At 38.3% G+C, this 13,845-nt stretch overlaps 2 protein-coding genes across 4 annotated transcripts; one reads left to right on the top strand and one right to left on the bottom strand.

Annotated features, from left to right (window-relative positions):
• Positions 1-670: 670 nt before the first annotated feature.
• Positions 671-8,627, bottom strand: LOC135607086 (uncharacterized). Of its 2 annotated transcripts, none has more exons than XM_065098591.1 (7): positions 7,792-8,627; positions 7,130-7,246; positions 5,374-5,588; positions 4,836-4,998; positions 3,609-3,737; positions 1,138-1,892; positions 671-1,035 (listed from the first exon to the last, which is right to left on the bottom strand). In XM_065098591.1, exons 1-7 carry the CDS (start codon positions 8,506-8,508, stop codon positions 798-800), a joined length of 2,334 nt encoding a protein of 777 aa, XP_064954663.1. In that variant the 5' UTR covers positions 8,509-8,627; the 3' UTR covers positions 671-797. The 2 variants fall into 2 exon arrangements, with proteins under 2 accessions (XP_064954663.1, XP_064954664.1); XM_065098592.1 differs by having other exon boundaries at positions 3,639-3,737; positions 7,792-8,581.
• Positions 8,628-9,589: 962 nt separating this feature from the next.
• On the top strand, positions 9,590-13,159 carry LOC103977625 (pentatricopeptide repeat-containing protein At2g06000). 2 transcript variants are annotated; one of them, XM_009393192.3, is made up of 2 exons: positions 9,590-11,882; positions 12,700-13,159. In XM_009393192.3, the coding sequence occupies exon 1, from the start codon at positions 9,732-9,734 to the stop codon at positions 11,385-11,387; it is 1,656 nt and encodes a 551-aa protein (XP_009391467.2). In that variant the 5' UTR covers positions 9,590-9,731; the 3' UTR covers positions 11,388-11,882; positions 12,700-13,159. The 2 variants fall into 2 exon arrangements, with proteins under 2 accessions (XP_009391467.2, XP_009391468.2); XM_009393193.3 differs by having other exon boundaries at positions 9,590-11,576.
• The last annotated feature ends 686 nt before the right edge of the window (positions 13,160-13,845 follow it).

Below are 13,845 nucleotides of genomic sequence, written 5' to 3' on the forward strand. Positions count from 1 at the left end.
ACCGAGACCACTCCCAGGTCGTCGGACACGCAGTTTTAAGATTGATCTCTGCAGTAAGGATTGTAGTGGCGGTTCGAGAGAGGAGCCTGCCACGAAAGGACGCGCGACGGAAGCCACGGCGAGGATCGAGTTGGCAGTGGCGGCTGGTCGGTGGTATGAAAGTAAGAATCAGCGTTTGGGACGGCGTGGGATGAGCAGCGACAGCCACACGGAGAACGCATGCCACTGTGCAAAGAAGGTCTCTCACGTGTTCCTTGCGTGATCAACTTTGCCGTCGAGATTACGATATATATTTTTATTAAATTATATGGATGATTTACTGAAAACAAGTTTCTAGTTTTATACTCCTTCGTCACGTATATATCAGCACTATTTTTTTTTATTTTAGTATAAAATATATTTTTTAAATGCCGTAACAAAATTGAAGACTAATTTTGAAGGGTTTGACTCAGTTTTGGCTTATTAGTTGAAAATAAACACAAAAATTCTTGCTTTAAAACTTGCTTAATATTGATGATGACGGTCAAATAATTATGTGTATTCATGATAAGAGCATGCAAAACGGCACTTGCCAGATATTGATCTGCGATCCCGAAACTTGTCAAGCATACCTGCATTTTCCGTAAAATGAAGTTGGCCCAACAAATGAAATTTCTGATCCCACCTGAAATAATTTAAACATGGCCTTCAGCTCAGCCAGAAAAATATTTTATAATCCAAAGCACTATACTTTTACAAAACCCAAACATCTCGTAATTTCTGGCAGATAAAAAATGTTCGACCTATGTTACAAAATTTCATCTCATCCGCACTTTGGATTGGTTTTTTAAGCCACTGGCGTTTCTTTTTAGCGATCTAACAGTGGACAAGAAGTCATTCTTTTCTTGAGGTAATGACTCGGAAGACACAGCCTCTTCTTTTCCTGGAACGACATCAATATCTTGTCCAGATACAGAAAAATCTTCATGACGGGTGCCAACTTTCCCTGCACCCTTTTTCTGCTTTTCAACACGTTGCCTGACAAACGCAGCACTCCTGTAACACCAAAAGTTGGGTTTCCTTAGGACAGATCTAAAGAAAAATCTCAAATAATAATAACACAAGAATAATGACATTGCCCAAGATAACAGGAATTACCTTTTGTACTGTGGATCGGTTGGGTCCAAGGAATACAGATGAGATGCCAAAAGGGCAGAGAATCTTGGATCATTGCTAACATCTACATCCGGTAACTTGTCCTCCTCGTGAACTTGTTTTCCTTTCTTGCCTTTAACCTTCTTGGGCTTCAGGTTATAGCCTTTAGGACCTGTGTTGGGACCTTGGTCGTCAGTCAACAACAACTCAAGCTCAGCTCTACTTGCTTCACGTTCCCTATCCAAATCTCGTAGATCATCTCTCCCTCTATCATCTTTGCCTCTTTTATTTGACGGGGCCTTGCTCCTTTTCTTGCCAACCTTGGGTTCAGTATCCCCAGGTTCGTCAATGAAGAAATCATCAGTTTGGTCAGGTGCCTCTTCAGCATCATAATCACTACTATCATCCTCGGAGTACTTGGACCTACTCTTCCTAGCTTTCTTCTTTTCACTTCTCTTTCTAAGCACTGCTTCCCAAACTGTTTCTGATTTTTTGTCCTTCTTCTCGAAGATCCGCTTGCTTAGGTCCTCCAACTCCGTATTGAATGTGATCTCCATATCTTTATCATCACTCTTGTCTCCATCAGAATCATTTTGTGATAATAGAAGAGCTCTTAACTCTTCAATTCCCTTGCGCTTTTTAACTTCACCATTGGGCAATGCTGATGGGTCATTATTCTCATCATCATCTACTTGATCATTCTCATCATCTTCATCACTGTCTCCACTAGAAGCTAGATACTCATTCAACTCATCCAGCTATACGAGGGTAAAAAAATCTGTATTAGCTTATCAGACAAATCAAATGCAAAGTGGCTTAAATTATATAAAACTGATTAACTCAAGAAGTTACAAGAATCACCATACAGTTCAAGCAAACAAATCCAGTTCTGTAGTGTGTGTGATATTCAAAGAAATCAATTTAACAAATCCACATTGCACGCATGCCAAAATAATATCAAAGTAACTACAATAGCAATTTTGGGGAGAAAAAATCACCGGAACATTCAGGGAGGCGCTAGCCTGAAAACTCCACATTCATCTCAATGTTCTCATCTCAGTTATACTAACTCTTCGTACATGTTTCGTAACTACTTAAGGCTCCATAGAGCGCGGCTAGCCTAAACAATTATTGAATAATATTTTTTCTTTTAGTCTAAAAGGCACCTAGCGATCACAAAAAATCTTCAAGTCACTATTTACTTTAACCATTCAATTTTTATTCTATAAGAAAAATCTTCAAATAATCTCTCCATCCTATCAAACAATAGACTCGAGATACTTCAAACTTTTATTTGTACCTTTTCGTCCACTCATCCTAATTACATCATTAATTCTTCTCTTAGTATACTGAAATTATATCTCATATATATACTTAATATAAAACCTTTAGTTTTCAAGTTTTGTCTTCACAATTCAAATTCAAAACCAATTCCAAATAAACTCTCATTAATTACAACACATAAAAGCAAACCAATGAGGATAAGATCGCTGGAGATTTCTTTTGTGTGTGTCCTTGGTCACGGTCATTGCTAATACTAAAGGTTTGTCAATGTGAACATGGACAATTTTGTAGATGCATCCATGCGAGACATATAGCCTAAGCAATTAAAGGTTTGTTTACAACCTAGGTGCTAGTTTACGTGCTCAAGCAATCACCCATGAAAACATGGATTCTGGAGACGAAAGGGTCAACCATTCCTAGCAAACCCCTTCCCAATTAGGTAGCACCGAGGGACAGAAAGCCCCTCTAGCTAAAACCTTTGATCTAGCAAATGTAGGAAGTGGATCCAGCCAGCTAGGAAGGTGTCAAGTAGGCTGCGGAAAGGCAAAAAGCATGTCATGGCTTTGGAAGCCTCTAATGAGAAATTTACAGCTATACAACTAGTAAAAAGATCTAGATTATTAGGAGTATTAGATGCGTACTGTGAATTGAAGACACGGTAATCTATATACGTGAACATTGTAAGCTTTTAAAGCTCATAATTTTTTGCATGTTATCTTCCTTATGCTTAATAATAGCTAACTACTCTAGCTCTAGTTCTTTCGATTCATAATTGGAGGCACTTGTATGCCTTGATGAAGTGAAGCCCTCCTTCATGAAAGAAGACGGGCCCCAAGAACAGAGTAACCATCCTCAAGGTCAAGAAGTCAAACTATGAATGATTAAAGGGGAATCCGCCATTGAACCATTCCCAAGGAAATTCATAAACATCAAGAATATGTACTAACTTTTAAATGAATAGTTCAATATACATGGAAAACCAAAAATCATCTATATGGTACATTGGTTTGAAACTTTGAATTATGACAAAGAGAATCATTGAGAGAGGAACTTAATAATAAAAAATGACTATAATTAGTGGGATGTGATAGGAAATTAACTCCAAGCTACACATTTATAAGATCATAGTTGCTAAAGAGAACATTTAGATGGCGAAGCTAACTAAAGTAATCTTAGTTAAAATGACCAACCTGATTTGGATTGAACTTCTGTCTTAATACCTTTTTACGCTCTGGCTCATCCTCTTCCCAGGTTAGTTTCACTTTGCTATGTTGCAAGGCACGAGTTTGGAAGGCTGGCTCCTTGTAGCTTGTTGGTGCCTAATATCACAATAATAATCAGGTATTAAACTTGTCCAAATATAAATTAAAAAAAAGAATCAAAGCTACTTCTAAAAAGTAAATTGTTAACATCAGAAGTTTCAGGCACATGAAAACTTTTAGAAATCCATTAATTTTTATAGTAGATACGTTTGTTGAAGTGAATCCATTTATTCCCCACTAAACACAACCTAATACACAATGCAGGAAGGTCCATGTGACAAATCTCTAAGTGGACATCAATAACAACTCAAATCAACTTTTTATTCGTGTTGGTAACCAGCAGGTGCAGAGGGGTTCCTGCATGCACATGCTAGACGCTTAAATAAGTATATGGGAACATGCATACTCAATATGAAGTAGAATCATATCAAATAATTATAATTGCAGTCAAGGGCAAATAGATGAATGAATGAATGAACTAATGCTCAAGAGTGGTGAGCTCTAACTGCAATAAATTTTACATTTCCAAATCTTCATAAACCAGACAACTTTCAAAGTTTTGCACTGTTTTCACCCTTAGTAACTCATATATCAAGATTATACAAACATTAACTGCACTGACTTCAAATAAAATATGGTTCACTACTAACTGACTTGATTTTCTAACTCCAACTTTGCCAAAACATATTGTCGAAATAGCCAGCAGAAAAGCATTTGTAACATAAAAGAACTAAGAGTATACTGTTTGCTAAACCTCAAAGTCAAAAGTTCATAGTTTATTCAGACTGAAAATTTTGCCAAAAATTTGAGCATTTTCAAAATAAAATCAAAAGGAACTCTATGACTAAAGAAATAGATAAAAACAACACTCTAGAGAAGTCACCTTGGAAATATCTTCCAAAATGCTTTCGTATGGATCAAGCATATTGCAAGCCTATCTCATATCTATCTTGTGAACAAACTTCATTGGTATCTACAGCATTAAAAATCACCTATAATTTTACAGAAAGAAACTGCTATTTCCATTGTGAAGCAGGTGCTTTTTGTTTTGCAGAGTCGGAAAAAAGGGAAGCTTCAGCCGTCACAAGTAAATCTTTAGCCTATCCGTCCAATGAATTAAATTTGCATATACATCCAAAGGCTAAAAACAAGTACCTCTGTGGTGACATCACGAGGAGGATGCTTGAATTCCATAGAATCAGGAATGAATCGTAGATCAAAAACATTTGACGTTTTCAGAAGCTCAGTGCCATCGAGAGTTTTATAAATATGACTGGCGGTAGCACTTGAATCACAAATTACAACAGCATAACAATACCTACATCATCATTGGAAAGAGAAAAAGATCAAATTAGTTAAAGACTTAGAAAGCACAATCCTTATGATTTGGACTGTCATGTGAAAATGGAAGTATAACTATCATCAAAACTTTCAACAGAACAATTATATGTTTTTACCATAAATCCTAAATATATCCATGATAATCGCTATAGGAAACATTCATGTGAAAACACATAGAGGATATGACAACAGATAATTCACTGCAGTCAATTGTAAACTGTGTGCATGTACAGACAAGTATAAAAACATTAGTCCAAATGGCATTCACGGTTCAACTAAAGAATATATAAAATCTCAAACAATTTTCTAGGACACAAGAAACTTGAGGAGAAATGTGCTTTTATAAAATCACCTTAGCTTGTTCAACTCATAATTACGCAACTTTTCATTGTCAATATCAGAATCATCCTCACTATGGTCGTCGCTGTCATCAAAGAGACCAGATGGTCCATTAACTGCTTCAATTTCCATGCATTTGAGCCCAAACTCAGACGGATAGATAGAAACTGACAAAATATTTCCACCCTTTGGGAGACATGAACTCATCACAACATATATATCAACAGCCTACACAGCACGAACTGAATTTCAGATTCAGATGAATAATGAAAAATTCAAGTCAAACAAAGATAGCATCCGAAACTGAACATGCAACAACATCTACTTCATGAATCAGTTGAGATAAAAGATGATCAGCTAATAGTGTGCACCTAAGACATGTTTAGTATTTCCAATAATGAATTTTCTAACTTAAGTGACAACCTGAAGTTTATAGAGAATAATTATTAATACTTGCATTGAATTACAAAATAAACATAAACTAAGGAAACAAGTAAGCAAATAGAGACACCAAGACATCAGAGATACAAACTCATTCTTGCAATAACATCAAGAGTCACCATGGTCAAGGTTATCTAGTTGTCTCCAGTCACTAGCTGAGATGGTATAGACACCCCACTCATTAAGGACAAACCAGCCCTCCAGGTTCTATCCCAGCTGAAATAGGTTGTGCGGTCCTTGCTCAAACGGCATCCATAAAAAGTGATACTTGTTGCTTCGCACGGAATACCCGTGTATCGATCCACATCTTTACCAGTTGGCACATCCAACCTATACATTGGTGTAACCTTAACAATATCAACTATTTCTTTCACTAGTAAACAACCAGCTCAAGACAGCATAAACCATTATATACATGATCTCGGACAAGTTGCAGTTAGAAATTTAATGGACAGCTCCAACGAGGAAAAAGAACAACGGATGCGGTGCAGGAAGGCACTGCAAACATCCCACAGTGGCATGTATGTGGTACTTGCCCTCACTTCCATGGTTCACAACAAAGTGTGAGGTTCCATAAGAAGGTTTATATTCTTGACTTTTGTAAAGCCCATGTAGGTACTTGACCTCCCTTCCATGGTTCAAAACAAAGTCTGAGAAACCACATATCACGATTATATTCTTTAATTGGGTAAGCTCAAAAAGCATATGTCATAACCATCTCAGACTAACTTCAAAATTAGATAAAAGAAAACAAGATTATGTTAGAACCTATCTGACTCAAGAAAATTATCTTTTCTTCTGAGAAGAAAGCTCATAAAACATCTTACCAAAAAGTGGAGAACCATTTAGAAGAGAAAGCGGGGAACCTAAAAGTGACACCACAAAATTGAAACATATACTCCATTAGTGCAGGAGACAACTGTTTATCTGGTTACAAACATAAACTGCATCTTTCTTGGCCTCTGGAAGATGAATTTTACATAAATCATAACATTTATACATAAACGTAAGGTTTTAAGCAACTCTTTGGCACCCATTAGTATCCTTTTATATTTTTTTCTACAATTAAATGTGACATTTCTGTGAAATGAACAAGGAGAAGCTAAAAATAAAATGTAATGATATTTGTTTCTTAATTCATCATAGTATAATCAGTTGGTCCAAAAAAAAAAAAAAAAGACTACGTTTCAGAGTGGATCTTAGCTCAAGACACAAACTCTTATATATCCAAAGCAATATAAGAAATCTTAAATTTTGAGTTTAAGACATGTCAAAATTTACAAGATATCTTAAATTGCAATTTCCTGATCATAGGATATTCTGCTTACCTTAATATGGTCCCAGTCCATATTAACAACTGCAAGTCTGTGAGTTTCACTGTCTATTACAGGTGTATCCTCATGACTAGCCAACAGATATCGGCAAATGTCACTATTCACTGAGTGCTGCAACCAAAGATAGATGAATCAAAGTTAGCTAATTCCAAGCACATAGATCTTTAGTGTATTTCCTAATAAACTAGCAGGCTAGCATAGCAGCTAATTCCAAGCACATAGATCTTTAGTGTATTTCATAATAAACTAGCAGACTAGCATAGCAGCTAATCGTATAGCACAAGAGAACCCAAATAGTAAGACTATCCACAAGAAGAAACACATTTCAAACCAAAATGATATCACTTGTTTTTTCTTTTTCTCCAATCTATGAAGATAGAAAGTATAGGAACTCAGGTAGTTATAAGAGCAAAACACTCACAAATAAACAAGAAAATGGGTAAAGTGCTCCTCAAGCAAAAACTGTTAAGAGGTAAATGCGAGTTCAAAAACTCTTGCAGTGAACTGAAAATATAACAAGAAGAAACTATCATGCAGCAAGAAAAGAAGCATGTCAAAGGAGTATACTGGCATCCACTTAAAATAATGAAGAACTGAACTCCAACATGCACCATAATGCAGCCGAAAATTTCAACTTCAAAGAAAACAGAACTGACATCATCATCCGTAGAACCACTCTCATCACTGCTAGAAGCAGAACTTTGCTCCTCCTCATCATCGTCACTACCCTTCTCCTCCTCCTCAGCTGAAAACTCCACCTCGGACTCGCTCCCGCTCCCTTCCATCAGGCGCCGCGGTGAACTCTCTGCCCTCTGCACCTTGGCGCTACCTTCGTTCACCTGGTGGTTCTCCTCCTCGTCCTCCTGTTGCAGATAATAATGGAGGAGGGGGTTCACAGCCTTCCCCTTCTTCCGCTTCCCCCTCTTGTCCACGGGTGCGGCAGAGGTATCAAAATTCTTGTCCGAGAACATCCGCGTGAAGCGGGAGTCGATGACGACCTTCGACTCACGCTTCGGCATCCGCTGGAACCGTGGATCGAAGTGCGCCGCCGCGAATCGAGCGTCAGTGATGAGGCTATTCTTCTCACTTTTGCTCTCCTTACTCTCTTTCTCCCCCATATGCTCCACATCATCGATCTCTCGGGCGTTGCAGTTCTCCTGCCGGGCCTTCCTCTTATTCTTCTTCTTCTTACCCTTCTTGTTATCGCCTAGATCTTCTTCCTCCACAGCCACCGTCACCGGCGGCGGCGTCGGAAGCCTAGGCTTCTTGTGCTTATTATTCTTCTTCTTGATCTTGACGTCTTCGTCGATTGCGTCGCCATGCGGACAAAGTTGAGGGCTCTTCTTCTTTCGTTTCTTCTCGTCCCTCGCCATCGCGGTGGAACGGCGGACTCGACCGATAGGGCTATTGATATGTAGGGTTTTGAAAGCCGGCCCGGACGGTCAGGAAATCGTGAGCCGTTGTCCCTGAACCGATAGGCAGCGAACCCGTAATTTAGATGGACGTGAAAGATGAATCGCTGCTCACACGATGCGATTTACCTCACGAAGAAGGGGCTTTGAAGTCGATTTCTCCTCTCCCACGAAATAGAAATCCACTCCTATCTAAAATATTTATGTTAAATTTTTAATAATTATGAAAGTTAAATAATCGATTTTGCTGATAGAATATATAGCATATTATAGTATATAAATGATAAAAAAGATAAATAAAAAGATAATTTCAATTATACTGACGAACGATGATATTATGAATAGCTATTGTAGTAATCGTTAACAACGATAATACGATAGATTGACTATGCTGATATCGATCAGAACATCGATGATAAAAAAGAAATAGTCAACAAAACAATGAGGTATTTGTATCATCGTCGAAGAATGAAGAAGAGGGAGGTGAGACATCTATGTCGGTATCACACTGCTCTACTACGTCTTTCTCTTTTGACATCGACATAGATGTCTTACCATTTTATTTTATTTTTTTTATTATTATCGATGTTTGGATTGGTATTGACGGGATTGACCATTGCGTTGTTGTTATTAATCACCACTACAACAACCATATACGACGTCATTATTCGTTACTATAATATATGTATTGTCTCTTCCGTTTATAAAATCGATTACGATAAATAAGATTAAATATTTATTTTTATAATTATAATAATTATAAAAAATATTTTTTTAATCTGAAAATTAATTAAAGGTCTAACTACATATGGTAACATATGTACTTGGTCCTATCAAATGTGTTCAAAGTCGGCAGCAATTTGACAAGATATAACCACATTTGAGTGGAAGCCTCAATAAACTTCGTTATGTTGATAAAATAATAATGTTTATTAGTTTATTGTACAAAGAATTATGATGTCAGTTGTAATCGTTGAAAGAATAATTTCGTTCACTAATTCTTACGGCACAGCATCGGACCGCCCCTCCATTTGCTATTCCCTTTTGTTGGCACATCTGTCTGCCCTAATCGTGCTATGTTATTACTCACCAAGGAGGGATGAGAACACCACACTCTCTTCACGCCCATTTGTCGCGCTCTCGCCCACGGCCATGAGGAGCGACCGCATCGCCGGCCTCGTTAAATGTTCCCCCGCGCCCCGCCGTACCATATCGTTGTGAGCCGTCACCAGCGCCACCTTCTATTCCCCCTCCTCTCCCCCCGCCGCTGCCCCTTCTCGGGCGCCTCCGGCTCCGGCCCCGACCCTACCGACCTGTGGATCGCCAAACTCGTCTCCACCGTTTTCCACCTCTCCCCTTCCCCTGCCATTGCCGCCGACCGGATCGCCCCCATCCGCCACCTCCTCTCCCCTTCAGTCGCCCTTGCTGCCCTCCGCCGCCACGCTGACCCCCTGTCCGCCCTTGCATTCTTCGAGCTTAGCTGCTCCGCTTTTGGGATCACCCACTCTGCCGCCGCTTTTAGATTCGTGATCTGCTCTCTGTGCCAATCGGGTTTCCATGATGACGCACTGAAGGTGTTTTATCAAATGGCTAACGAGGGGCATGGTATAGAGGAGTCTTTCCTCGAGTTCTTGGCCGTTTCTTGTATTGAGGCCGGTAAATTGGACCTAGCGGTGGGATTGCTTGGTAGAGCTTCTGAATTCGGCTGCTGGTATCAATCTTACACTTTAAATAACCTACTGAGTCTTTTAGTTGGAAGAAACCTAGTGAACGATGCTGTCCTTTTTCTAAGGCAGCATTTACATTCACAGTTTTTGACTCCTGATACTTGTAGCTTCAACATAGTCATAAAGGGACTTTGTAGATTGGGTGACATAGATGCAGCATTCAATTTTTCTGATCAAATGAGGAGCTTTGGGTGCTCGCCTGATATGGTGACACACAACACTCTTATTGATGGGCTTTGTCGAGCCAAGCAGCTTGATAGAGCACAGGAGCTTTTACAGAGAATTCAGTTAGATGGTTCGAGCTTGCCAAATGTGGTGACATACACATCTGTCATCTCTGGTTATTGCAAAATGGGCAAGATGGAAGAGGCATTGGGGGTCTTCAGTGAGATGACTGGTGCTGGGATAAGACCCAGCAGGGTAACATACAATGTTCTTATCGATGGATATGGTAAGGTAGGTGACATGCTGTCAGCTGTTTCAGTGTATGAGAGAATGTTGGCTTCTGGCTGTCCTCCTGATGTTGTTACTTTTACTTCATTGATTGATGGGTATTGCCGAAGTGGATGGCTGGATGATGCAATGAAGCTCTGGAACGAGATGAGTCAGAGAGAATTAAAGCCCAATGCATACACCTATGCTGTTGCTATAAATTCATTTTGCAGGATGAATAGGTTAAATGAGGCGAGGAAACTTCTGAAGGAACTGAAAGGGAGGAGAGATGTTATGCCACATGCCTTCATTTACAATCCTGTTATTGATGGGCTGTGTAAGTGTGGTCGTGTGGATGAGGCTAATGTGGTTGTCTTAGAAATGGAGGAAAGGAGGTGTAAACCTGACAAGTTTACTTACACTATACTTATAATTGGGCACTGCATGAAGGGGAGGATGGCGGAAGCCATAGCCCTTTTCCAGAAGATGGTCTCTTCTGGCTGTACTCCAGATAGCATAACAGTTAATTCTTTAGTATCATTTCTTCTGAAGGCTGGGATGCCCAATGAGATCAACAAGATAATGCTTACTGCATCTGAAAGGTACATAGGATTGGACAAACCATGTCAAGAGATTCCTTCATCGCTTGGAAAAAGCATGGGTATTTCAGTGGCTATGTAAGCAAAGTGTGTTTCCAAGCTGAACTGCTGAAAGATAATAATTACAGGAGTTTGGGAGGTTTTCGTACCTCACATTTAACCAAGCCATCCAACTAGGCTGAAAATGCATGGTAGTCATGGAAACATTGCTATCGTCACAAGACTTCAATTTGGGCCAGTCTCTATGCAATATCAAGAACTGAACATTTTGGTAAAGGAAAAATAAGTGGATTGAGACATTCTGCTTTGTTTTTAAGTGGATTGAGGCATTCTGCTTTGTTTTCTTTCTCTCTTTAAAAGCATTCTGTCAGCACACGGCATCATGTTGTCTGTCACCCGTTCACATAATTGAGTTTCCATGCGAAAAAATTGACAGTTAATGTGGAGACAAAAGATCTGTCTAGAGCAGAGAAATGTGAATCATTGTCAACCCAGCATGTTTAAGATCTTATAGAGTTAACTGCCATTATGTCTTGAATAAGATGATAATACATTGGATGAAAAATGTTTCACTAAGGTTGGTTTTTGGAAATTTTGGTGCTGAATTTTTCATTCAACAAATGTACTTCTCTTGCTAACTATTAGCAAATTTATGATGTCAGTCATGGCAAAAGTATTTAGCAATTGCTAGTCAAGGCCTTATGTCAGTCTGTTGTTAACTTATCCTGTGTCTGTCTTTTTATGTTCAGTTAAATTCTACTACTTATTTCATGGTACAGAAAATAGATTGATCATGCATATCGTTAACATAAATTCCTAGTGATATCTTCAAACAACTTAAATCGACTAGTGATCAGTAGGGGCATAAATATGCAGTAAAATTTTTCATACAATGTGCAGTATGTATCAGATGATATAAAATATAAAATACGATGACAACAAAAAGCTGTAATGTCCAAACTCATATAACATTGACTAGAACTCAAAAAAGAAACAGGTAAGTACCTGTGGATGACTTGGATCAATAGGAAAAGTATACTGATAATGACTAGCCTGAAAATAAACATTTAATGCACATGATGGTAGTTGCAATATTTTTCCAGTGAAATTCAATGAGTAGTAAGCGCTAAACAAATTCTGCAGGTTCCTTATAAGTTTTTGTGCTCCTTTCGAGAAATATCTCCTCTTTTGTTACCTTGACATGAGAAAATAAATTCATTCAATATCGTTCCGCTGATTTAATATATTTTATCTCATTGTATGTAAATATTGGCCATGAGAGAGAATACCCAACAGTCAAACTAGCCAAAGAAGGAAATAGCTATAAATTGATACACTTATCTACTAGCATCTTATTTGTTGACCTCTTTGATTGTTCTCTGTATTGTTTGCAGAACTTTTCTGTACAAAAAGCCTGTGACCACAAACAAAGCTTCGAATTTGGAGTAAGATTTACAGGGAGCTTTTGTCAAGGAACTGAGGAATTCACATTGGAATTACAGAAAGTTTTTGGGATTTGTTTTACCTCAATGGAGCTACTAATATCTCTTTTTTCTCCTTATTTTATGGTTTTCTGAGGAAGCCAATTCTGACTCTATATTGAGAAACTTCCAAGACAATATCTGGTACTAGGTTGAGGAACTTTTGAAAAGATTCTTAGTCATTAACTCCCTGTCTAGCATCATGGCTTGTGGACTTGGGTCTGTAAACCTTTTGTAACAACAATAATCTTTGCTCCCAGACTCTGATGCTAAATTTGTTGCCCGAAGTTTTGTTTTGATCCGTATGTGTACATCAGAAATTTTTTTTCCTTTAAGAGTCTGAATCAATCAAAGGAATCTTGCCTGTTCCTGATGCTCTTTTGTTGTATGTGAAATGCTTTAGTATGCTTTTAGGGAGAATTAAGGTCAATGTCTGCTTTGCATAGTGATGTTTGATGCAATGTTGCTTGAAAAGTTCTCCAGTTGATAACTTACAAATGTTCTTGTGCTGCCACTGTATTACTATTGCTCGAAAAGTTGGTGAGTAAAATCCATGCAGAATTACCAAATCATGACTTCATACCACACTTTTGGAGGTGTTGAGCTTGGTCTCATATGAACAGCTGATAACATTCCTAAAACTAATGTTTTTCTCATATCTCTGCAGGTTTTACAAATTTTTGAAATGTAGGATGTTTACCTGAAGACTGCATACATGAAATTGCAATAATTTTGGTGTTTAGCACTAAATGAGAAATGCAGTGTTTTGGTTGCAGTCGACTATGAACAATGCATATTAAAGAGGTTTGAGTAAAGGTAAGTATAGTCTCGGCCTGTTTTTTTCAGTTGAATACTGGAATGTAGCATGTAATTCTCTTAAGTTATTTCTGATAAACCTCTCACTGAAGAAATTTTTTTTGGCAAATCTGAGAGCCTTCTTGGAAGATATATTTCTTTCACTTCTCATCCATAAGAAAACTCAAAAGACTGGCAATAACTACTCTCTAATAATTTAAGATCAACGAAGCAAGAAGGTTCTTTGGTTTCTGACAATAGCTA

This window comes from Musa acuminata, chromosome BXJ2-3 (assembly GCF_036884655.1).
Source record: "Musa acuminata AAA Group cultivar baxijiao chromosome BXJ2-3, Cavendish_Baxijiao_AAA, whole genome shotgun sequence".
NCBI classification, from domain to species: Eukaryota; Viridiplantae; Streptophyta; class Magnoliopsida; order Zingiberales; family Musaceae; genus Musa; species Musa acuminata.